This window comes from Coenobita brevimanus, chromosome 100, assembly GCF_032717465.1.
Source record: "Coenobita brevimanus isolate Jiangsu-jjx chromosome 100, ASM3271746v2, whole genome shotgun sequence".
Lineage (NCBI taxonomy): Eukaryota > Metazoa > Arthropoda > Malacostraca > Decapoda > Coenobitidae > Coenobita > Coenobita brevimanus.
In genome coordinates this window covers 32601023-32624732 of record NC_137053.1, presented here as the reverse complement: position 1 = coordinate 32624732, position 23710 = coordinate 32601023, and the positions used below count along the sequence as shown (strand labels likewise).

The following is a 23710-nucleotide window of genomic DNA, read 5'->3' as shown; positions in this document are numbered from 1 at the left end:
TGTTTTGGATGGAGTCTGGTCCTGAAAGAATCGAAATCTGCAACTTTGCATCGAAAAGTGAGGTAGGCAGACCACTCCAAAATGCATCGAAATTTGATTCATCGAATTCTAAACTGTTGAAATTTGAGATACCACTGGATCTGTATATATATATATATATATATATGTATAAATAATCACCTCTTACATAACGTGCAATCAGAGAGTGCGGAAATAGTCATATCATGGCCCCTTTTTTTTTTTTAGTCTAAGATATGGTCAAAACGCAACTTTGACAAATATTACGTGGGTGGAGATATGAAAGACTGACTAAGAGGGTGTATGTAGGTGAGTTGGAGGGAGGGAGAGGGAGGGGTAGACCGAGGATGAGGTGGAGGGATGGAGTTGAGAGGTATATGAGGGAGGGGGGGGTGAGTTGGGGGGAGGGTAGTCAAATGGTGGGTGACAGAGTGACTTGGAGGCGTTTTGTCTGCGGCCACCCTTTGCGGGATTAGGGCGTCGGGCTATAGATAGATGGATAGAGATAGAGAAATTGCTCATTTCTTAAAGAAACATACTATGTTGCTATGATAGTGAAAACACGGCCTGAGGCCAAAAATTGTCGAATACTGTATTTAGTCATTACACGAGACAACTGGTCAAAACACGGTAAAAAACAGACAAAATGCGGGCAGATTTAGTCATAGCACGCATTGCATTTGCCCGTGACGTATTCCCTGATCCTTCCTGCCTCTTGGCGGTTTGCCCAGACCAAGCCACAGATTATGCCGATATTGCTAGGTACTAAAATGCATTTATGAGATTTAGTACTTATGGTAGTGCTAAGTACATCTGGTACAACTTAGAAAAAAAAATGGCAACCAATTATCTGTTAATGATCTGTGATGAGCATAATATAATAGAAATAAGCTGTTCAACTTTATTTAAGAAGTGGCACCAGCATCCATGCAGGACATGTTTTTACAAAACTTCATTACTTATTAGACCTACACAGTGTACACGACGCACTCAGTCACGAGTCTACTATGAGCCCTGAGGAAAGTGCTTGAATTTACTTAAAATGGGTAAGCCACAATATTCGTAGAAATTTAGCAAGACATGGCTAAAAGACGAAATGTACAAAAACTGGCTCCTCAAGGTCCCTAGAGATGATAGAAATGGATTTTGTAAAATATGCAAGTATACTTTGCAAAATTGTGCGACCTTGAGAAACAGAAACACAAACATAAGAAAGCTGCAGAGCCTTGTAGTAGACTGTGACACACAGTTCTCCCATTTACGAAACTTGGTGAAGCAAAAAAAAAAGTGCAGGGAACTCTGGTCATGTTTGACCTATTGATTAATATTGAACTATTTCATCAATACTGTGCAGAAAAAACTGCTGTAACTTGATTACAAAAATGTGGGGAGGAGGAGTAATATTAGCAACTTTTGATAGAATGGTTAGCGACATTTTAGTGACTTTTAGGCATGAGCATAGCGACATTTGAAAATGTGATTTGGCAACCTTGATTCCTTTGCCACTCGAGTTCAGCAGAAGCTTGACATGATCAAGTGGAAGGAGAGAGGAGAAGGCAATTGTGCCATTGCTAAAAAGTGCCAAGTCGAGTCAACTATTCGTCTGACCCAGTGCTTATTTTGATGGAAAGTTACCTGGTCATGTACTGCAACCGACGGGAGAGGGAAGAAGTTCCAATCGACTCTATAAACACACACAAACTCCTCAGTTGAAGTTGAGGAATCCTCCACTGTTTGTGGGTACTGAAGTCATTTTTAGGTAGGTAAAATGTCCTGGGAAAAATCCCGGAAAATTGCCCCAAAAGGTGCAGTTGGGACTGGCTTGGGTACCATGAAACCCTTTAACATGTAAACATGTGGCTGTATAACGTGGAATTTTCATAAAGCGGGACCTGCCAGGAACAGTATTCACGCATTATGTGAGAGGTGACAATATATATATATATACCGGTATATATGTAAGGCTTATGTAGGATAATAATGAAAGTGCCTCTTTAAAGTCTGGCTGTGTTGATGGGTGTATTGACTCAAGGTTGTTCTTGTTGCAGCGTGGCGAGAGTGTGACCTTGGAGAGAACAGCACAGAATGGTCTCCTGGTTCGAATGTTGGGTGAGTAAGCTTTATTGGTATACTAAAGAATAATCTGTCTGCCCATCTGTTTCCCTGTGTGCTTATGTGGGTGTGACAACATCTTCCTGCAAATAGTTTTCGCATTCATCTCTCCTTCCCTCCCTCCCTCCCTCCCTCCCAGTCTTTGTGAAATATATCCTCTTATAGTTTAGACTGGAGATTGTAGGAAGCAGGGTTGTGGAGTCAGTGATAATATTTCCTGACTCCAACTCCAACCACAGAAATTTTACAAGTATAACTGCATCCCTGACTTTGGCTGTACTAATAATACGGGATATGGACATGACGCAGGTAAATGAATAATGTTCATGAGTTTTGATACATGCAATTCTTAAATATTTTAAATTTTCTACTTATAGTGCTTGGATAATAACAAATAACCGTTATACATGATCGTAAAATCTATCTATCTATATCTATATACCTAGGCTGCTTCCCCCAAGGAAAGGGAGGTAGCCGAGACAGGACGACTCACTCTCCATTTACTCATCCATTCAAACACATTCATTCGCATCTTAGCCCCAAAGGGGAGAACGGACAGATCCTCACCGCATCACACCGCACAAGGGTCAACTGCGCAATGCAAGCAGTGACATCCACAGCAGGGCCCGACAGCAGAACTGGTTTACCCCTGCCACATCATAACAGACCCATCCCCTTACCCGCACCTGACCTGACTAGCTGATCAGACCAAATGCGGGAGAATATCCCCTCAGGGCTGCGTCATCACTTATTCATTCACAATTTCTCTCCATTTATTTCTGTCACGCACAGCCACTCTTCCTTGCTCAACAGACATCCCTCTCGCATCCAGCGCTCTCTTCACACTGTCCATCCATCCTATTCGTGGTCTTCCTCTCAGTCTTACACCTCTCACATCAGATCTAGTTATCTTTTTCACCAATCGCTCATTATCCATTCTCTCCATATGCCCAAACCATTGCAACACCCTCTGCTCAACTCTACCAGCCATCTCCCGAACAACTCCAGTTCTCCTTCGCACTTCATCATTTCGCACTCGATCCATACGCGTCACTCCACACATACTCCTCAGACATCTCATCTCCATTACATTCAAACTTTTCCTCTATGCTACACCCATATTCCATGTTTCAGCCCCATATAACGCAGTCGGTACCACAACACCCTCATACAGCCTTCTCTTTACATCCATTCTAAGCAAACGACATTTAAACACTTTTTTCATTCCTCCCAGCACCTTTTCTACTTCATTTATTCTAAACTTCACTTCTGCATCTATTCTTCCATCCACAGCAACATGTGACCCTAGATATTTAAAACAATCTACCTCCTCAAGCAACTCACCATTCAAAACTATATTCATCCCCCTACCATCTATCAACCTCGTACACTTCATCACTTTACTCTTATTCTCATTTACTTTCAATTTCCTCCTTTCACACACCCTTCCAAACTCCTCTACCAACTGTCTCAATTTCTCCTCTGAATCGGTCACCAATGCAGTATCATCTGCAAACAGCAGTTGCTTCAGATTCCACTCTCCTCCATCAACATTTACCAGACTCAGACCACCTAAAACTCTTGCATTCACCTCCCTTACAACACCATCCATGTAAATATTAAACAACCAAGGCGACATCACACATCCCTGTCGCAGCCCCACTCTCACGGGAAACCAATCACTCACAGCACTTCCCACTCTTACACACGCTCTACTATTTACATAAAAACTTTTCACCCCTTTTAGTAACCTACCATCAAGTCCATACAATCTTAAAACAGTCCACAAAGCCTCCCTATCAATTCTATCATACGCTTTCTCTAAATCCATAAATGCCCAAAACACATTCTTGCCTTTCGCTAAATACTTTTCACACACTTGTCTCACAGCAAACACCTGATCAACGCATCCCCTCCCTCTCCTAAAGCCACACTGCTCATCACTAATCACTCCCTCTGTACCCTCTCTAACTCTCATAATTAACACTCTACCATACACTTTACCTACAACACTCAACAGACTTATACCCCTAAAGCTAGTACATTCATACTTATCACCCTTGCCTTTATACAACGGGACCACACAAGCACTTGCCCAGTCAATTGGCACCATACCTTTCTCAAAGCACACATTCAATAATCTTACTAACCAGTCAACAATAGTCACTCCACCACCCTTCAGGCATTCCACAGCACACCCATCCATACCTGCAGCTTTCCCTGTTTTCATCTCCTTTACTGCCTTCTCCACTTCCTCCTTCGTGATCGTAAAATAAACAGAATAAAGTATTGACAGGAGATGATTGATACCATTTCAGAACCAAAAAGCTCATAGTCAGAGTCATGGGAATTTTACCAACTCTGACTCCAACTCCAACCAAAAACAGATGAATCCATGACTCCGACTCTGATTCCGACTCCACAACCCTGGTAGGAAGGCATATACAGCTACTGCCTGTTGTGTGAAGAAAAACTAAACTTATACTGTGTGTGTGTGTGTATACAGTATAAGCTTAAATTGCGCCTTCACAAAGTACGTCTTGCCCAGTGTGCGACAAGGGTCTGACAATAATTAATTTAGAAAGTGCGTTCGCTACTTGCAGCGTGTGATGGGCATGAAAAATTGAGGCAAATATGGTATTCTCTCGCAACTCGCGAACATGATTTGTAGCGAGCGATGGGTAAGGGTGGGGCTGGTGAGTACGTGAGGTGGGGTGCAGCTGGTGTGTGAGTGAGTGGTGGCCACAGCAGCAGGATGATGATGTAATGTCTGTAGTTTCTGACCTGGACTTTGAGGGTTTCCTGGAGCAGCAACAGGCAGCACCTAACCAAGTGCAAATTAAGATGTGCATTCCATGAAACTGGCCACACAATATTGTGCTTAAAGAATGTTCGTTAATCACTGGTTCAGTTGTCACCAGGGTTGCCATTTGGTATTTTTCATTACCAAATGTGGGGCAGTTTGGTAATGAAAAATTCAATCAGTAATGATTCAGAATGATTCATTACCAAAAGGATTTTTCACGTATATTAGTGTACCGAGGATGGAAACGGTGGATTATATATATATTTTTTTTCCTTTTAATGCAAGAAAGAAGGAACCAAAGGCTAAGAGCCCACAAACCATTCCTTCCAAGAAAAAAAGCAAAAACAATACAAAAGAGAGTCAAAACTCCACCAGCAGTAATGAGAGTGATAGCAAGACACGTGATGATGCCCATGCAGAACAGCTGGGAGTATTTTGATTCAGCTTCTGTGGTATAGCCTCGGGTGCCACAGCAACACTTCGCATTATCTATCCTCTGTACAATGCTGGTAAGGTCTTGAATTTTCTTAATAAATATACAGTATTACTCTTGCATGTTTCTATTGTAAGTTTTCCTTTTGCATTTTAGTTAGGGATAGGTATTGGTGAATCAGTATATGAAAATTCAGGATGTGTTGCCCATAAAGCCATTTGAACATGGGATCCTGTGCTTCGCAAAGTGCAAATTTATATAGTGCAACAGGCTGTGTTGTCCGTATTCACTCACTTTACACGAGATGACTGTGTGTAAATATATCTATCTATCTATCAATCTATCTCTCTATATATCTAATCTATCTATCTCAATCAATCAATCTATCTATCTATCTATATACTGTACAGTATATCTATCTCTATCTATCTATACACATACACACACACACACAGTATAATTCCTCTCATTCGGCATCTGGTTTTACAGTATTTCTGGTCATTTGGCGGTCGCATTACAAAAGTTCTCCGCTCTTTCGGCACGTATGCTGAACTGATTGACCAATTTGGTGCTGTTGGCACTATATCTAGCAGGTTTCATTATAACTGTCGCCAACAAATATTAGATTTTCTTCTATATATAGTGTGTTTTGAAGTCCAGTTTAGAGTGAAAGTTTGAACAGTTCACCTGTAGCTTAGCGTGTTTTAAAGTTGAGCTTATTACTTTTGAAAATTTCTGCTTGCCAACACTGCATGTGCTGTCGGCCATCATGACTCGTAAGTGTCTGGCTTTGTGAGTGGAATGTTTCGAAAGTTCGGAAACTTTGTCGTGCTATTTTACGGTCATCCTCTTGTTCTTGTGTTGTGCTATGGCCTCTACTAGTGGAAAGCCTACTGGTATTGTGAAAAAACACACCCATAAGATGCTGACTATCATCAAGAATATTGAATTATTGAAAAAATTGGAGGTGGGTGTTCCTAGGAAGAAGATAATGGAAGGTTTCTGGATGAGCTTTTCCACTACAGTAATCACTCTAATATCCGGACGCCCAATAACCGAACATCCCCACTAACCGAACCTTATCGTCCTGGGATCAAACATTCCCGGTCCGAAAATCCAAAAAAAAAAAAAAAAAAAAAAAAAAAAAATTGATTTTTTGCCGTCCGTAATTTGAACTTGCCGCGTGCGCCACGTGAGAGCATTGTTTTGGTTCGTCATTCCTCCGACGTCCGATAGAGCGCCGCTGCATCCTCCCCACTTCCCGCCTGTCTCTCACTGCGACTGGACCTACGCTCTTCGCCATGGCTGCCCACGTGCTCGCTTTTGTGGTGGTGCCGTACTTGCTGCAAGGCCTCCTGCTGCTCTCTGCCCTCCTGTTAGTGTGTGTGATGATGGCCCCGCCTCCTGAGAAAAGGAAGAGAGTGGTGTTGACTCTGGAGAAGAAACGGGAGATATTGGAGAAAGTTGATGCGGGTTGGTCTTCTTCACGCATTCTCCGCGAGTTCAACCTGGCCCAGTCGACTTTGTTCGATATCAAGCGTTCCCGAGACAAGCTCATGCAGTACACGGCTGACTTCTCGTCGAGAAACAAACGCAACGTGGAAAGGAAGGTTATGTTTACCCCCAAGTATGCAGAAATCGACCGCTCCACGTTGATTTGGTATCGACAGCAATGTGCAGCTGGTGTGATGGTACGTGGAACGGAGCTGAAGGCTGCTGCTGAGAAGTTTGCAAGGCTTCACGACGCCCTAGACTTCAAGGCATCCGAGGGTTGGCTCTTCGCATTCAAGTTGCGACATGGCCTTACTAACCGTAAAGCACATGGCGAAGCATTGGACGCTAACGAGGCTGGAGTTGACGAGTTTCGGCACAAGGTGAAAGGCTTGATCGACAGGGAGGGCCTCACTCTCGGTCAAGTCTATAACGCTGACGAAACTGGCCTATTCTATCGCTCGGTGCCAACGAACACTCTAGCCGATGAGACGGAGAAGCGTGTACCTGGCCGCAAGCTTTCTAAGGAACGGATATCTGCTTTGTGTTGTGCCAATGCTAACGGCATGCACTGGCTTAAGCCCGTTATTGTTGGCCGTGCAAAGCAGCCTCGGTGCCTTCGTGGGGTGATGGGTGTCCTTCCTGTCGTATGGTACCATTCTTTGAAAGCATGGTTCACAGCTGTGATTTTCAAAGACTGGTTTCACCGTCACTTCGTCAAGGAGGTCATCCAGTACCAGACGAAGACACTGGGAATTCCACGCGACCAAGTAAAGGCTCTCCTTCTCCTCGACAATGCACCTGCCCACCCGTGCGACAAGGACTTGGTTGCTGAGAATGGCCGTATTAGGTGCATGTTTCTGCCATCTAATACGACTGCTCTCATTCAACCCATGGACCAAGGAGTGATCGTGGCAACAAAGCGCCTGTACCGTCGGAAGTTCCTGGACGAGGTGATGGTTGTTCTCGAGGACGAGGACGAGCGCAGGGAAGGACTTGACACTCGAGGCAAGCGGACTTTGGAAAACCTTCGCCGCTACAACATCAAGTCTGCGCTGTACAACTGGGCTAGTGCATGGAAGGAAGTCCCTGTGAAAACTCTTGAAAATGGTTGGTCTCGTCTGCTTCTCGGAACAGATGTGGAGTACGATTTCCTAGGGTTTGACGTGGATGACTTCCATGCACGGCTACGTACGCACGGCGACGATGTTGATGTGGATGATGTTCGTGAGTGGTTGGACGACGAGGAGGGCGATCCTGGGTATCAGACGTTGTCTGATATCGAGATCGCGTCTTCAGTTGCTGGTGTCAGTCCCAAACTTGAAGATTCCGACGACGAAGCCGATGATGATGCGGACTCCTCTCAGCAGGACACTACTCCAGCCATCCCCAAGCTGAGCGCACTCCGGGAACATCTAGAGTTCGTCCTAGACTACCTGGAACACCCGGACTGCGACAGGGAGATGGGGCCCTTGGGACTCGTGGAGGAAGTGCGTGCTTTGCGGCAGCGCATCATCAATCGCCAGAATCGTCGGCCCTTGCGTCAGTCAACGATTGACAGTTTTTTGAGGCCCGTGACCCCCGCTGTGCCAAGCCCTGGTTCCACTCCGTTGCCTCCCCAAGACAGGCCCTCATGCTCCGAGCCACAGCCCAGCATATCAGCTACAGTGGAGTCACCGCTCGATGTGAGTTTGCGGCTATCTTCAGAGTCTTCTGTAGTCGGTACGCCATCACCACGACCCACCGATGCACCCCTTGGTCGCCTGCCAGTGATACTCTCGGACTCTGACATTGAATAAACAGCAAGAACTTCTCCACTAGACCACACGGGAATTTTGAGTGTTGTGCAGTGAAAAAAACGGTGTGTTGTGTTAAGGTTTTCGAAATGAGAGAAAAGACTCAGTAGAAAAGAAATTTAACGTAACTAACCTTCTTTGTTTTGGCTTTGGAAAATAAAAAAAACTTGGGAAAAGTTAACTATTGTGCAACACTAAATTTTAATGGAACATTATTTGGACTAAAGTGAACACTGTGAAGAGAATGGACTTCTGTGTGTTATTGACTAAGCTCAGTGCAAGACTTCAGGAAGAGTGTACTGCAAGTGCTTCAGGAAATCGTTCTTACTGTCAGAGTCCGAGAGGAGGCGGTTATTCATCGAGGTGGCCAGGGACTTGCTGTAAGTAGCCAGAATGTTTCATATTGTACTTTTTTCCATACTATACATACCAGAATGTGTCATACTGTACTTTTTTCCATACTATACTTACCTCATGCATGTGCAGTAGGAATGTGTTTTTCAGAGTTAGGTTCGGTTAGAGTCCATAAGTACCAGAATGTTTATTAATGTATGAACATACTTCTAAACCCTCATTTTATGTTTCTTTTCCATTTATTTCAGTCATTTATGTGCCTTATTGGTGTGATTTGGGTGTTAAATAGGTGCTATGCATGTCCTGAGGGAGTTGTATAGGTGTTTCTCTGAGTTAGGGTCCATAAGTACAAGTCCATAAGCTGGGGCCCAATATCCGGACGAAACCAATATCCGAACCTACCGATGGCTCTATTGATCCGGATATTGGAGGGGTTACTGTATATACAACCTTAAGAAACAGAAGGCTGATTTCATGCATACAGTTAATCACTAATACTTGCTAGACACTGTGATTGCATTGGGGTGATGGACCACGATTGCTAGAAACTTTTTGACAGGTTTTCGTGATCATTCGGCGGTTTCTGCTATTTCGGCGCTTGCTTGGTCCCGAGGATGCGGAATGAGAGGACTTGTACTGTACATATATAAATATACAGGTATACCCCAGTTTAGTGATGTAATTGGTTAAGTAAAACCCCATCATTAGGCGGGGTATCCTATATCAGGGTACTTTTAACATGTAAAGTAATGGGAAGGGTTTTTCAGCCTTGTGTTTCCCCCCCAACCAAGTCCAAAACCCACCAAAATGAGACCCAAAACAAGGTTAAAGCCAATCTAAATGGCCTAACAGCTGTAAAGGAAGCTAACATAAGCCTAACATGGCTCAATTGGTAGAGAGGTGGCCTGCAGTTCTAACAGACCCAGGTTCGAATCCCGGCTGGGACAGGGAACAGTTTAAGGATTTGAATTTCATTAAATCAGGCTTTACTGATCTACCAGGAGACCGGCTGACATGTCGTAAAAATACCCCCTTTAATACCAATACACCAGTCCTGTATGAGTCAGCCCTAGCATGTATTCAATATGGACGGTGGGTGTTAGCGCCGAAGTGCTGACATGTAGAGGTGTATGGTATGTAGGAGGACTGCTGGGCCTTGATAGCAGGCTGTGAAGCCTATGCCCAGAGTCGGACACATAAAAAATAAAAACATAAAAAATAAAAAAATAACCCACCAAAACCAACATAAAATCTGAAAATCATAAAAGATAGGTTAGGAAATATCAGTCACCTCTCATCACTTACTTCTTATAAGTCCATGTCCGGTCCTGGTCATCATCCTTGCTATCCTCCCTGAGGCTAGGGGACATGTGATGCTCCCTAGCACTCACTCATCCTCCTCAAAGCCCTCAAACCCCATCTCTGTGGGAGGGTCGGGGGGTGGGGGGAAAGCCTGGTGAGGTGGGGTGATCGTAGTGGGAGACTGATGCACTGGCTCAGGGGGTGGTGATGGAGTGCAATGCAATGACTCAGGCGGTGGAAATGGGGTGCAACGCGATGGCTCAGGCGGTGGCGATGAGGTGCGATGTGATGGCTGTGGGGGTGGCAATGGAGTGCGATGCGATGACAGAGGAGGTGGTGAGGGAGACAGCTGCGATGACCGGTGAGGTGGGGAGGGAGACCACTGCGATGACTGATGAGGTAGCGAAGTCTGATGCGGTGGCTTACAAAGTGGCATGGGAGACAGAGACAGTGGCCGAAGTGGTGAGGGAGATGGAGGCTGGGCCAAGGAAGGCAGCGATGGAGTGACTGAGTGCCCTTAGTGGAGACAAAGATGACACAGGAGATGGGGATCGGCTGGAGGTTAGGTCCAGCACTAGGGGCCGAGCACATCCTCGGCTGGAGGAAACCATGGGTGTCTCTCTGCTGGTGGGGGAGATGCTCTGCTGGTTGAAGGTTGGGGAGATGTTCTGCTAGGTGAATGCTGGGGAGATGCTCTGCCTGTCGAGGGCTGCGGAGATCCTTTGTGGCATGCTGGCTTGGTGGGGGCCTGTTTGAAGAAGGCAGTGATTGTAGTCTTCCTGGCCACCCTCTTCTGTTCCTCCAGCACCGTTCTATACACCTTTATCCCCTCCTCCAGCTGATTAGCTTGTGTCCCTGTTTCGTCCTGGGAGAGGGTCGTGTGTGCACATCAGTGCAATGATCTTGTCCAGCCTGGTCAGCATCTCCCTCAGAATTGTAATAATGAGGGCTCGCACTTCAGGGATGACCTCCTCCTTCTGTGCCTCCTGGTGCGCCCGCTGAATCTCCATATTGTGGACCTCCTCGTTGCTGAGCTCCTTCCTGTGGCATTCGAGGACCTCCTCCATGTCCCCCTCATCGACCTCCCCAAAGCCCATTTCTTGTGACATTTTCATAATGTCCTGCCACACACTCTGCCCCAGTGGAGCTTGCACGCCCTCGGGGAAGCCAGTGAAGGAGCGCACACACTGTGGGCACAGCCTCCATCACACACCATTCATTGTGGGCTGGCTAACTTCCCACCACACTGCAGTGATGTTCTGTATGGTGTGACGTATGTTATACCCTTTCCAGAACTTCTGCACTGTCATCCTGTTGTCACTGTCACAGGCCCTTACCAACTGCTGCATAATGCAGCAGAGGTAATATGCTTTGAAAGTTCCTATCACCCCTTTATCCATGAGTTGCAACAATGATGTGGTGTTGGGAGACAGGAACACCACTTTGGTGTTGCTTGCCCATTCCTTCATTGTAGGTGGATGGCTAGGCACGTTGTCTACCACTACGAGAAATCTGTTCACCAGATTCTCCCGGGAGGCATACTTCTTCAGGACACGAGAGAAGTACGAGTGGAAATATGATGAATAGATGTCGGAAGTCAGTCATGCCTTCTCGTTGGACTTCCAAATCACCCCAAGATTATCTTTCACATATTCCACCAGAGCCCTGGGGTTCTTGAAATGGTAGAGAAGGAGCATCTTCAACATGAGGTCGCCCTCGGCGTTTCCCCCCAGCAGGAGCATAAGCCAGTCCTTTGAGGCCTTGAACCCTGATGTTGACTTTTCCTCTGTTGCAAGATATGTCTTGGACTACTTTCCCTTCCAAAAGAGCCCAGTCTCGTCAAAATTTAAGACCTCCTTCACACTGCGACCACCCTCTGTGATGATGTGTTTCAGCTTATCAGGAAACACTGCCACCACCACCATATTTGCATTCGCTGCCTCAATGTACATTTTCATATGGTGGAGATTAGCTCGCCTCTTGAAGTGGTCAAACCACCTACGGCTAGCCTTGAAGGTCTCGCTAGCATCAAGATCCTGCCTCACCTTGATTTCTTGCCATAGTGAGAGAGCCTTGGGGCAAGTAATTGCCTGGGTCATGGGTGCCTTCCTCCCATTCTGATCCTCCACCCACGTGTGAAGCATCCGCTCCAGCTCCTCCATCGCAGGCTCTCTCTGGCGGGTGATGCGGGAGGCAGTTAAGGTAACAACCTGCAACGCATCAGCCTTAATGGCCTCTCCCTTTTTGACGGTGGTGGAGATAGTCGACTGGGCCAGGTGGAGAGCCGAGGCGATAGCACACGCACCCTCACCTTTTTTGTGGCACTTAAAAATATCTAGCTTGACATCTAGAGACAGAGTTTTATGCACACACTTTGCAGGAACATCACCAGCACCAACATTAGCAGGCTGCTTACCACCCCGACTAAGGCCTCCACTAACACCACCACTAGCCCCACCACATGCATCACCCTTACCAGACATGATCACACATATTTAGGCCAAAAAACACACAAAAGCACACTCCACACACAATAAGTATCACTGCTCTGCTCACAAGGCTGCTCGTACTCAGTTACGATGCACTACAATAGCGGCTTGGGTAGCGTTGGTGATGCAACACTATGCGTGGTGGGCGAGCATAAGAGAGTTCCTCACTCTGAGGTGGCCGGTGCGAGAAGAATGATATGGGTGAGTGTGGGGTAAGCAGTGGCTGTGGGGGCTGCACGAGCGTTTCTGCGCATCTTTGTATCCTGATAAAACAGATCTCCTCACTCAGACTTTCTCCTCCAATTCTACCTTCAACGATGCCGGTGCTGTTCCCCTATCATTTCCTCCCTCTGACTTCCTCATGGCTGACATTAAAATGTCTTCAGCTGATACATTTTCTGCTATCACTGGCCTTAATACTAACAACGCATATGGGCCTGATGGAGTCCCTCCTGTTGTCCTCAAGAACTGTGGTTCTGTGCTTACACCCTGCCTAGGTGAACTCTTTCGCCTTTGTCTGTCAACTTGTATCTTTCCTTCTTGCTGGAAGTTTGCTCTCATTCAGCTAGTCCCAAAGAAGGGTGACCATTCCCAACCATCTAACTATCATCCAATTGCTGTGTCTAAAAAGCTGGGTTGGGAAAAATCACCGATTTTTTTTTTTTTTTTTTTTTTTTTTTTTTTTTAACTGTGATTTTTTTCCTCCAACCTTGTTTGTGCCTTTGAGAATTCTGTCAGAAGAGTACCATACTGGGTCTTTTTTCCTCCCACTTGCTGCAGTGCATCCATTAGGCATGGTTATATATCACTGTTCAAATAAACAGACTTATAAAATTGAAAATAATAAATGTGAATGGGAAGTGGGAGTAAGGCAGTGCACCACAGGCTAGCACTTCTTGGTATGAGGAAGGTTACTCACACTCAGGGTTGGAGAAAATAGCATATACAGTATATATATATATATATATATATATATATATATATATATATATATATATTTTTTTTTTTTTTTTTTTGTACTGAGCCTTTATTAATGTTAAATGAAATCATATTTTGGTATCATACATTTTTTACGCAAAAGTTGCTGTGCAACTTGGAAGGACATGATGCATTAAAGGCTTTCCTAACCGGAGCATTTATTGTTATCAAAGAGCCTTCTTTCCTTTGTTTTTTAATATTTGCCGTGTAACAAAAGGCAGTCACTTGTGCCTGACTTGATCAAGATCGGTACAGGAAGAGTACAGGCCAAGCAAACTTGATGCATCTGTACAATACACATTCATCACATTCTGTCTTTTTCATTTTTATTGTGTTAATATTAAAAAAAATTAATTTTGATTTAAATCATGATTTTTTCACTCTGATTTAAATTGATTTAAATCATAACAACCCTGCTCAAAAGTTTTCAAGTCAATTTTTAACAGAAAAATTTTAAAGCATCTTTCCTATCACAACCTTCTTTCTGATCATCAGTATGGGTTCCATCAGGGACGCTCCACTGGCGATCTTCTCACTTACCTTTCAGACTCCTGGTCATCCTCCTTTCGGGGCTTTGGCAAAAGCTTTGCCATCGCACTTGACATCTCAAAGGCTTTCGATCGAGTCTGGCATGAATCTTTAATTTCCAAACTGCTCTCTTGTGGTTTCTATCCTTCTGTCTGTGTCTTCATCTATAGCTTCCATTCTGGTCATTCTGTACCCACTGTTGTAGACAGCCATCGTTCTTCTCCTAGATCTATCAACAGTGGTGTTCCTCAGGGCTCTGTCCTATCACTGACTCTCTTACTTCTATTCATCAATGACCTTCTAAATTGTACATCTAACCCTATCCACTCGTACATTGATGATTCCACCCTTCACCTTTTCATTTGGTTCCTGCAATGTCTATCTCAGCAGTTGTGTCAACAGACAAAGGATGAGGCTGTGGCAAACCTAATGTCAGACTTGGCTCATATCTCTGATTGAGGTAAAAATAATCTTGTTTTTAATGCATCAAAAACTCAGTTTTTACACCTATCAATCTGACACAGTCTTCCACAGGAGTACCCACAAATGTTTAATAATATCCAGCTCAGTCCTGCATCATCCATGAACATGCATGGGGCTTCATTCACTCGGGACTTATCTTGGAAAGATCATATTTCATCTCTTGTAAAATCTGCTTCCAAGAGATTAGGTGTGCTAAGCCGACTCTGTACCTTCTTTACCCCCACACAGTTGTTGACTTTATACACGGGATTTATTCGCCCCTGTTTAGAATACAACTCTCGTGTGTGGGGAGGCTCCCCACATACAACTCTTCTTAATAGGGTGGAGTCAAAGGTCTTTCGTCTCATCAGCTTTCCTTCTCTTACTGACTCCATTCAACCTCTGTCTCTTCACCGCACTGTTGCATCTTTATCTTATTTCTATTGCTACAGTAAACCCGCATTATACGATGCCTCTTTATATGATATTTCGCTTATACAATGTTAAAATTTTAGTACCCCATGCCCACTATACAATGGGAATGATTTGCTACAACGATGGATCATCCGCAGCTCAGTGAACAGCGAATGTGCAAACGCAACAAAAACGTCCTCACACTGTCGGTATTGGACCACACACACTTGTCCATCGGTCCAGCCTCGTTAGCTAGCCTTACCCAGCCAGCCAGTTCTGACACTGATGAGTGAGGGCTGTGACTGTGAGGCCAAGTCGGGACAATTCGCCGTCAGGACGATTCCCCATCATTTATTTACCTATCAGTTTATTTAGCAAGTACAGTAATCACTCTAATATCCGGACGCCCAATATCCGAACATCCCCACTAACCGAACCTTATCGTCCTGGGATCAAACATTCCCAAAATGGTCCGAAAATCCAAAAAAAATGGAAAAAAAATCGATTTTTTGCCGTCCGTAATTTGAACTTGCCGCGCACGCCGCATGAGAGCATTGTTTTGGTTCGTCATTCCTCCGACGTCCGATAGAGCGCCGCTGCATCCTCCCCACTTCCCGCCTGTCTCTCACCGCGACAAGACCTACGCTCTTCGCCATGGCTGCCCACGTGCTCGCTTTTGTGGTGGTGCCGTACTTGCTGCAAGGCCTCCTGCTGCTCTCTGCCCTACTCTTAGTGTGTGTGATGATGGCCCCGCCTCCTGAGAAAAGGAAGAGAGTGGTGTTGACTCTGGAGAAGAAACGGGAGATATTGGAGAAGGTTGATGCAGGTTGGTCTTCCTCTCGCATTCTCCGCGAGTTCAACCTGGCCCGGTCGACTTTGTTTGATATCAAGCGTTCCCGAGACAAGCTCATGCAGTACACGGCTGACTTCTCGTCGAGAAGCAAACGCAACGTGGAGAGGAAGGTTATGTTTACCCCCAAGTATGCAGAGATCGACCGCTCCACGTTGATTTGGTATCGACAGCAACGTGCAGCTGGTGTGATGGTACGTGGAACGGAGCTGAAGGCTGCTGTTGAGAAGTTTGCAAGGCTTCACGACGCCCTAGACTTCAAGGCATCCGAGGGTTGGCTCTTCGCGTTCAAGTTGCGACATGGCCTTACTAACCGTAAAGCACATGGCGAAGCATTGGACGCTAACGAGGATGGAGTGGACGAGTTTCGGCACAAGGTGAAAGGCTTGATCGACAGGGAGGGCCTCACTCTCGGTCAAGTCTATAACGCTGACGAAACTGGCCTATTCTATCGCTCGGTGCCAACGAACACTCTCGCCGATGAGACGGAGAAGCGTGTACCTGGCCGCAAGCTTTCTAAGGAACGGATATCTGCTTTGTGTTGTGCCAATGCTAACGGCATGCACCGGCTTAAGCCCGTTATTGTTGGCCGTGCAAAGCAGCCTCGGTGCCTTCGTGGGGTGATGGATGTCCTTCCTGTCGTATGGTACCATTCTTTGAAAGCATGGTTCACAGCTGTGATTTTCAAAGACTGATTTCACCATCACTTCGTCAAGGAGGTCATACATTACCAGACGAAGACACTGGGAATTCCTCGCGACCAGGTAAAGGCTCTCCTTCTCCTCGACAATGCACGTGCCCACCCGTGCGACAAGGACTTGGTTGCTGAGAATGGCCGTATTAGGTGCATGTTTCTGCCACCTAATACGACTGCTCTCATTCAACCAATGGACCAAGGAGTGATCGTGGCAACAAAGCGCCTGTACCGTCGGAAGTTCCTGGACGAGGTGATGGTGGTTCTCGAGGACGAGGACGAGCGCAGGGAAGGACGTGACACTCGAGGCAAGCGGACTTTGGAAAACCTTCGCCGCTACAACATCAAGTCTGCGCTGTACAACTGGGCTAGTGCATGGAAGGAAGTCCCTGTGAAAACTCTTGAAAATGGTTGGTCTCGTCTGCTTCTCGGAACAGATGTGGAGTACGATTTCCTAGGGTTTGACGTGGATGACTTCCATGCACGGCTACGTACGCACGGCGACGATGTTGATGTGGACGATGTTCGTGAGTGGTTGGACGACGACGAGGGCGATCCTGGGTATCAGACGTTGTCTGATATCGAGATCGCGTCTTCGGTTGCTGGTGTCAGTCCCGAACTTGAAGATTCCGACGACGAAGGTGATGATGATGCAGACTCCGCCCAGCAGGACACTACTCCAGCCATCCCCAAGCTGAGCGCACTCCGGGAACATCTAGAGTTCGTCCTAGACTACCTGGAACACCCGGACTGCGACAGGGAGATGGGGCCCTTGGGACTCGTGGAGGAAGTGCGTGCTTTCCGGCAGCGCATCATCAATCGCCAGAATCGTCGGTCCTTGCGTCAGTCAACGATTGACAGTTTTTTCAGGCCCGTGACCCCCGCTGTGCCAAGCCCTGGTTCCACTCCGTTGCCTCCCCAAGACAGGCCCTCATGCTCCGAGCCACAGCCCAGCACATCAGCTACAGTGGAGTCACCGCTCGACGTGAGTTTGCGGCTGTCTTCAGAGTCTTCTGTAGTCGGTACGCCATCACCACTACCCACCGATGCACCCCTTGGACGCCTGCCAGTGATACTCTCGGGCTCTGACAGTGAATAAACAGCAAGAACTTCTCCACTAGACCACACGGGAATTTTGAGTGTTGTGCAGTGAAAAAAACGGTGTGTTGTGTTAAGGTTTTCAAGTTGGGAGAAAAGACTAAGTAGAAAAGAAATTTAACGTAACTAACCTTCTTTGTTTTGGCTTTGGAAACTTAAAAAACTTGGGAAAAGTTAATGTGCAACACTTAAATTTAATGGAACATTATTTGGACTAAAGTGAACACTGTGAAAAGAACGGACTTCTGTGTGTTAGTGACTAAGTTCAGTGCAAGACTTCAGGAAGAGTGTAGTGCAAGTGCTTCAGGAAATCGTTCTTACTGTCAGAGTCCGAGAGGAGGCGGTTATTCATCGAGGTGGCCAGGGACTTGCTGTAAGTAGCCAAAATGTTTCATGTTGTACTATTTTCCATACTATATTTACCAGAATGTTTCATATTGTATTTTTTCCCATACTATACTTACCAGAAAGTGTCATACTGTACTTCTTTCCATACTAAACTTACCTCATGCATGTGCAGTAGGAATGTGTTTTTCAGAGTTCAGTTAGGTTCGGTTAGGTTAGGTTCGGTTAGAGTCCATAAGTACCAGAATGTTTATTAATGTATAAACATACTTCTAAACCCACATTTTATGTGTCTATTGCATTTATTTCAGTCATTTATGTGCCTTATTGGTGTGATTTGGGTGTTAAATAGGTGCTATGCATGTCCGGAGAGAGTTGTATAGGTGTTTCTCTGTGTTAGGGTCCGTAAGTACAAGTCCATAAGCTGGGGCCCAATATCCGGACAAAACCAATATCCGAACCTACCGATGGCTCTATTGATCCGGATATTGGAGTGATTACTGTACACTAGTTTTTGAATTATGTAAGTTATAAAAGTGATGGTGGTTTATTGTTTATATAGTAAATGTAAAATATGGCATCAAATCATGGGCATTAAATGAAAAATAATAATATATTGAAACGTGAATCAGGTGATTTATGATCGTTCCTTCATCCTAGCATAAGGCTACATACGAGACATTGGCATTTATATAAATGCCTAATTACCTTAAGTGAACGATCGACATACTTTGGAATTATGCGAATAATCTTCATATTACGTCTGTATAAATGTTTTGGGACAATTCGCCATCAAGTCAATTCGCCATCACAACAATAACAAGACAATCCGCCATCGGGACTTTTCGTCGTCAGGATGATTCCCCGTCGTTTATTATCATATCAGTTTATTTAGGAAGTACACTAGTTTTTTAGTACTGTACTTGTACCTCTCCAAATTCATTTTAAAATATACCCAGGATGTTGTAGTACCAATGGAAATTAATGAAAACAGCTATGGGTGATGCTAGAACATAATTCAAAGTCAACAACAGCAAGGTAGAAACAAGTTAAATATTGTCTAAAAGTGCAACTTACAAATGATATCCAAAGCCAATGCTATTTTATGAAAACAGACTTTGATAGATCCCCCTGAAAATTAGTTATTAACCCGTCACGTCTCGAGCCTTTCCGCACCTATGACATCCCCCAGTCCCGAGCCTTTTTGGAAAAAATTTTTTTCTTATAAAACTTCCGCTTAGGTCGAGAAACGATGGAAAATCTTGAAGAAAGTGGTCTCTGCGGTCTATAAGTGGTCTATACAGGTGCGGTTTCCCCCTGCAGGTATCGTATTCTTTAATGGGCTGGATATGCGTTAACGTTTTCTGTGGTAAGGAATAATGGGACAAACAACACACAACACGTCTACATTTATTGAATTTGAACTAATAAACAATAACAGTAACAATGTAATGGATTTCAGACACATATTTAGGAAAAATAAGCATTGTACCATCGCGCGAGCATAGCGAGTTAGGTCCGAGTCGTATCATGCTATATGCTAATTTTCTGTTATGAGTCTACCTATCATTTTTTCTACTTGTATACTTCTGTTTCAATGACAATTTACCAATTACAACTGTTTGTAAGTGATTTCAGATGTTTTCATTCATTATGATGACATGCAGCATAAGTTTAGCGCACATCAGCTTAGTAAGCACACTCGCATTTCAACATACCAAATTTTTTTATCACTTTCCAATTATTTTCCCATTTACATAGAACCTTTCCCCCACCACTGTGAAGGTTTTCAATTATTTTCATTCATTACGAGGGCATTTAGCGATATGCTAGCGCCTATTCACGTAGCAACCACGATCTCAAACACTCGTGTTTCATCATCTACTTTATTTATTCACTCCAATTATATTTTCCCACTTCCATTACACATGTTTACACCCCTCCAATGCACTGTACATACTTACTGCCATTATTTATTCAAGTGAGCATGAGAATATCGCCTGAAAATACCCTCGCAAGGAATGTTACGTCATACATAATACTCACACACTTATATACTAATTCACTCACACACTTATATACTAATTATTCACTTTATCACTTGCTGACTTTTATTTTGACTAATACGTGCCTTATTCATTCGACTAAGCGTCAGGAAATCTTATCTTTATAGACATGCTATGAATATTTGACTTAGAATATACATCATCATATACAATAATTTGAACTTATATTATACCCGTAAGAATGTCACATAATAGAAAATATATAATAAGGGGCCGTATTTATTGCACTGAGCGACAGAATATCGCATCAAACAACCCTCTCTATGTAAGTTTCAACTTAGGGCAGATTTATATACTTACACCCAATGTTTTCACTCATGTTCTACCCGTAGGCACTTTATACTAATATTTGGCGATCCACATGACTGATATTTTCACAGAGCGTCTGTCTGTCGCATTTACCTCATAATTTCAGCGTCCTTTTGCATTCACACCATGCTAAAATTGCAGCAACGTGTGATATTCACTAAAACATGGGTGAATACACAGACCCACGTCACACTGCACGCACTCATAGCGGGTGTCCTTCCTCTGTGTCGTGAGTCTCACCTGGGAATGACTGCACACGTGACACCTGCGCTGGGGCCTAGGTCTGTTGGGCTGGGGAGGGATAGGAGTGGGGAAATGGCGGGCGGATATTCTCTGGGGAGTGTGGGTAATATGGGCAGTGCGGGGGCGCTGTTGGGGCCTTTCAACAGCATACTTAGCAAAGATTTCTCGTGTGAGCTCCCTCACAAACCCTACAAAGGTTTCCTGAACTTCTGTGGTCATGGCGTGAAGGTGGTGGCAATTCAGAGCAGTGATATCTAGCAAGTGAAAGAACAGTTTTTTATACCACTTCATCGTGGTCCTGGCACACTCTACCGTCGATATCATGGAGTCTGACCGGTCCACGAGGCGCATGTTTATATTATAGTCCATGACACATTCAGGTTTCCAAACACGACGCCTGCTCTCGCTATGGTAATCAACAGAATCAGTGCGGTGCATCAAGGGGCGGTGAACCGTGGACAAGAGGCTTACTTCTCTGTTGTGGTTCCACATTGTTGCAAGGATGTTGTTTGCTTTGAAGAAGACAACCTCACTCCTTGCAAGTTTCTGCCCTACCTTGACCATGTGACGCCGGTTCACCTTTACGGTTCCACAGACTCCCGTTTCATGTCTGTGAAGATAACGAGCGAGAAGAGGGCTAGTGTACCAGTTGTCGAGATAGAGAACGTGACCACGATGAAGGTAGTCTTGTATCATCGTCTTTACCACTGCTCCCGAAAGTCCTATACTTCGATCTTCTATTATGTCTGTCTGTACACCGGTGTACAAGACTATGTCTTGCACGTATCCAGTCCTACAGTCACACATAACAAAGATCTTGAACCCAAAACGGTGCCTTTTGCTGGGTATATACTGTCTGAATGAAATATTGCCTCTCCACAACACGAGACTCTCGTCTATGACGAGATCTCTATAGGGATAGAATGAGGATCGAAAGGTTTGCCTGAGGTGATCAAAGACCAGCCTAATTCGCCTCATTTTGTCAGTGTTGTTTGCATTTGCAGGGTCATTAGCATCATAAAAATGGAGGCGACTTAGAATTTGTTGAAACCGATTACGGCTCATCACTTGACCAAATATGGGGGTAAACATAACAGGGTCCGTAGTCCAGTAAGCAGGAATTCTATTTTTTCTTATTATACCCATCAAAAGGACAAGGGCAAAAAATAAGAACATTTCTGGAATGGAGACAGGGTAATCATAAATCATAGAATGCCTACTCCTTGTTCCCAATCTTTCACTTTCTAGCCGCTGGCCGCTTGCAAACAGGTTTGTTTGAAAAACGATCTGATCTACGAAGGCCTCACTGAAAAACAGGTGGAAAAAATCCAACCTGCATGAATTATAGTGAATACCTGGTGCAATGCAGCCAGATCGCCCCTGCTCAGTGAAGGGGTGAATGAGGGGAGAAAAATCACTCCCATCCTCCCAATCCCACGACACAAATCCCTCGTCCCCATCACCGCCTTCGTCTGGGTGGGAAGGAGATCCTGGTTGGGGAGGTTGGGGAGAAGGAGTACGGAGGGCTTCCCCACTGTCACTCCTCTTCCCTCTGCCTTTACCCTTTCCCTTTCCCTTACCCTTACGGCCTTGAGGAACATTAGGGGGCTGTGGGGATGAAATTGTTGAATATTGGGGAGCAGAAGACGTGCTGGGGAATGGTTCCTCCCCACCTTCCCCTTCCATTACCACACCACGTGCTCTCACGCAACCTTGCTCGACCACGTGTTAGGGGATATTGGGGAGCATAAGACGTGCTTTGGAGTGGTTCCTCCCCACCTTCCCCCTCCCTCACAACCCCACGTGATAATGAACGCACCCGCACTGGCCCACGTGATCCACTCTGCCGCCTCACACTGCGTAGGGAGAGCAATGACTCACCCACCTCACTCTCACTTTCCCTAATCCCAGGAATGTCCATTTCACTCCCCACTCCCTCCACTTCACTTCTACCGCCCCAAACAGAATGCTAGGCCCATACCTGCTTAGACGACGTGGTGTGCGCTCTGGGCCACGATGGGTAATCACCTCCCGCCCATACCACGTGGCAGCATGTCCCACGTCTCCGTCCTCGTCCTCGTCCTCGACCTCGAATTCTGCTTCCAAGGCACGCTGGGGATAGGGATATGATATACCACGTGCCTTCTTTGCCTCCTGCCCCTCTCTAGCAGCATGGTAAGTCACGTACTGTCGCTTCCTTGGTGACGGAACTTCCTCGTCACTGCTGGTGGTTTCTTCCTCCTCTGGCTGCACATAATCCTTGTCCATCTCCTCGTCATCCAGTGGGGAATCACTGTCGCCGGTAAAGGTGTCCAGGGCGACTTGAATTTCGCTCTCTGAGAGACCTCTCTTAGCCATGTCTGAGCAGGACCGTGGCTACCAGGTGAGTGGACGAGTGGCGGGCTAGCGTGGGTCACGCGGGGTCGCCGAGTGTCCCTGCCTGGTGGCAGGTAGGGGAAGGTCAGGCGAGGGTACGTACCGCAAATCAAGCGCGAAATTCGAAAATTGTCGAAATTATGCACATTGCAATTGCACGACGTACTGGTACGTCGCCGGGACTGGCAAATGCAAATCGTGGTGACGTACCCATACGTCGTCGGGACGGGGCGGGTTAAAGTATCAGTTAATCAGTAATAAGTATATTTATAGAATGACAGGGAATTGTCCTGACGGGGAACGTCCATATTATGACGGCGAATTGTCAACTTCATGACGAATTGTCTAGGAACCACATAAACAACCCTTGCTTGCTTCAGTAAAGGTAAGAACTACTGTATATTGTAGTTTTCATGTTTTTTTCTCTTTACTCATTATTAATGTGTTACTTTAAATGTTTAAACATAAGGATATTTCATGTATGTGAGTGCTAAGGTGTGTGTATGTGAGAGTTTAGGCATGTCTGGGAACGTATCCCCATTGACT

The 23710-nt window shown here is 45.3% G+C and overlaps 1 protein-coding gene across 1 annotated transcript in view; it reads left to right on the top strand.

Moving 5' to 3' along the window:
* Nucleotides 1-1114: 1114 nt before the first annotated feature.
* The window catches only part of LOC145414620 (uncharacterized), a 784070-nt gene continuing 761474 nt past the window's right edge, over nucleotides 1115-23710 (top strand). The window contains exons 1-2 of the mRNA XM_080284146.1: nucleotides 1115-1138; nucleotides 2067-2127. Of these exons, the coding sequence (XP_080140272.1) occupies nucleotides 1115-1138; nucleotides 2067-2127 (85 nt within the window). The remainder of the gene's footprint in view (nucleotides 1139-2066; nucleotides 2128-23710) is intronic.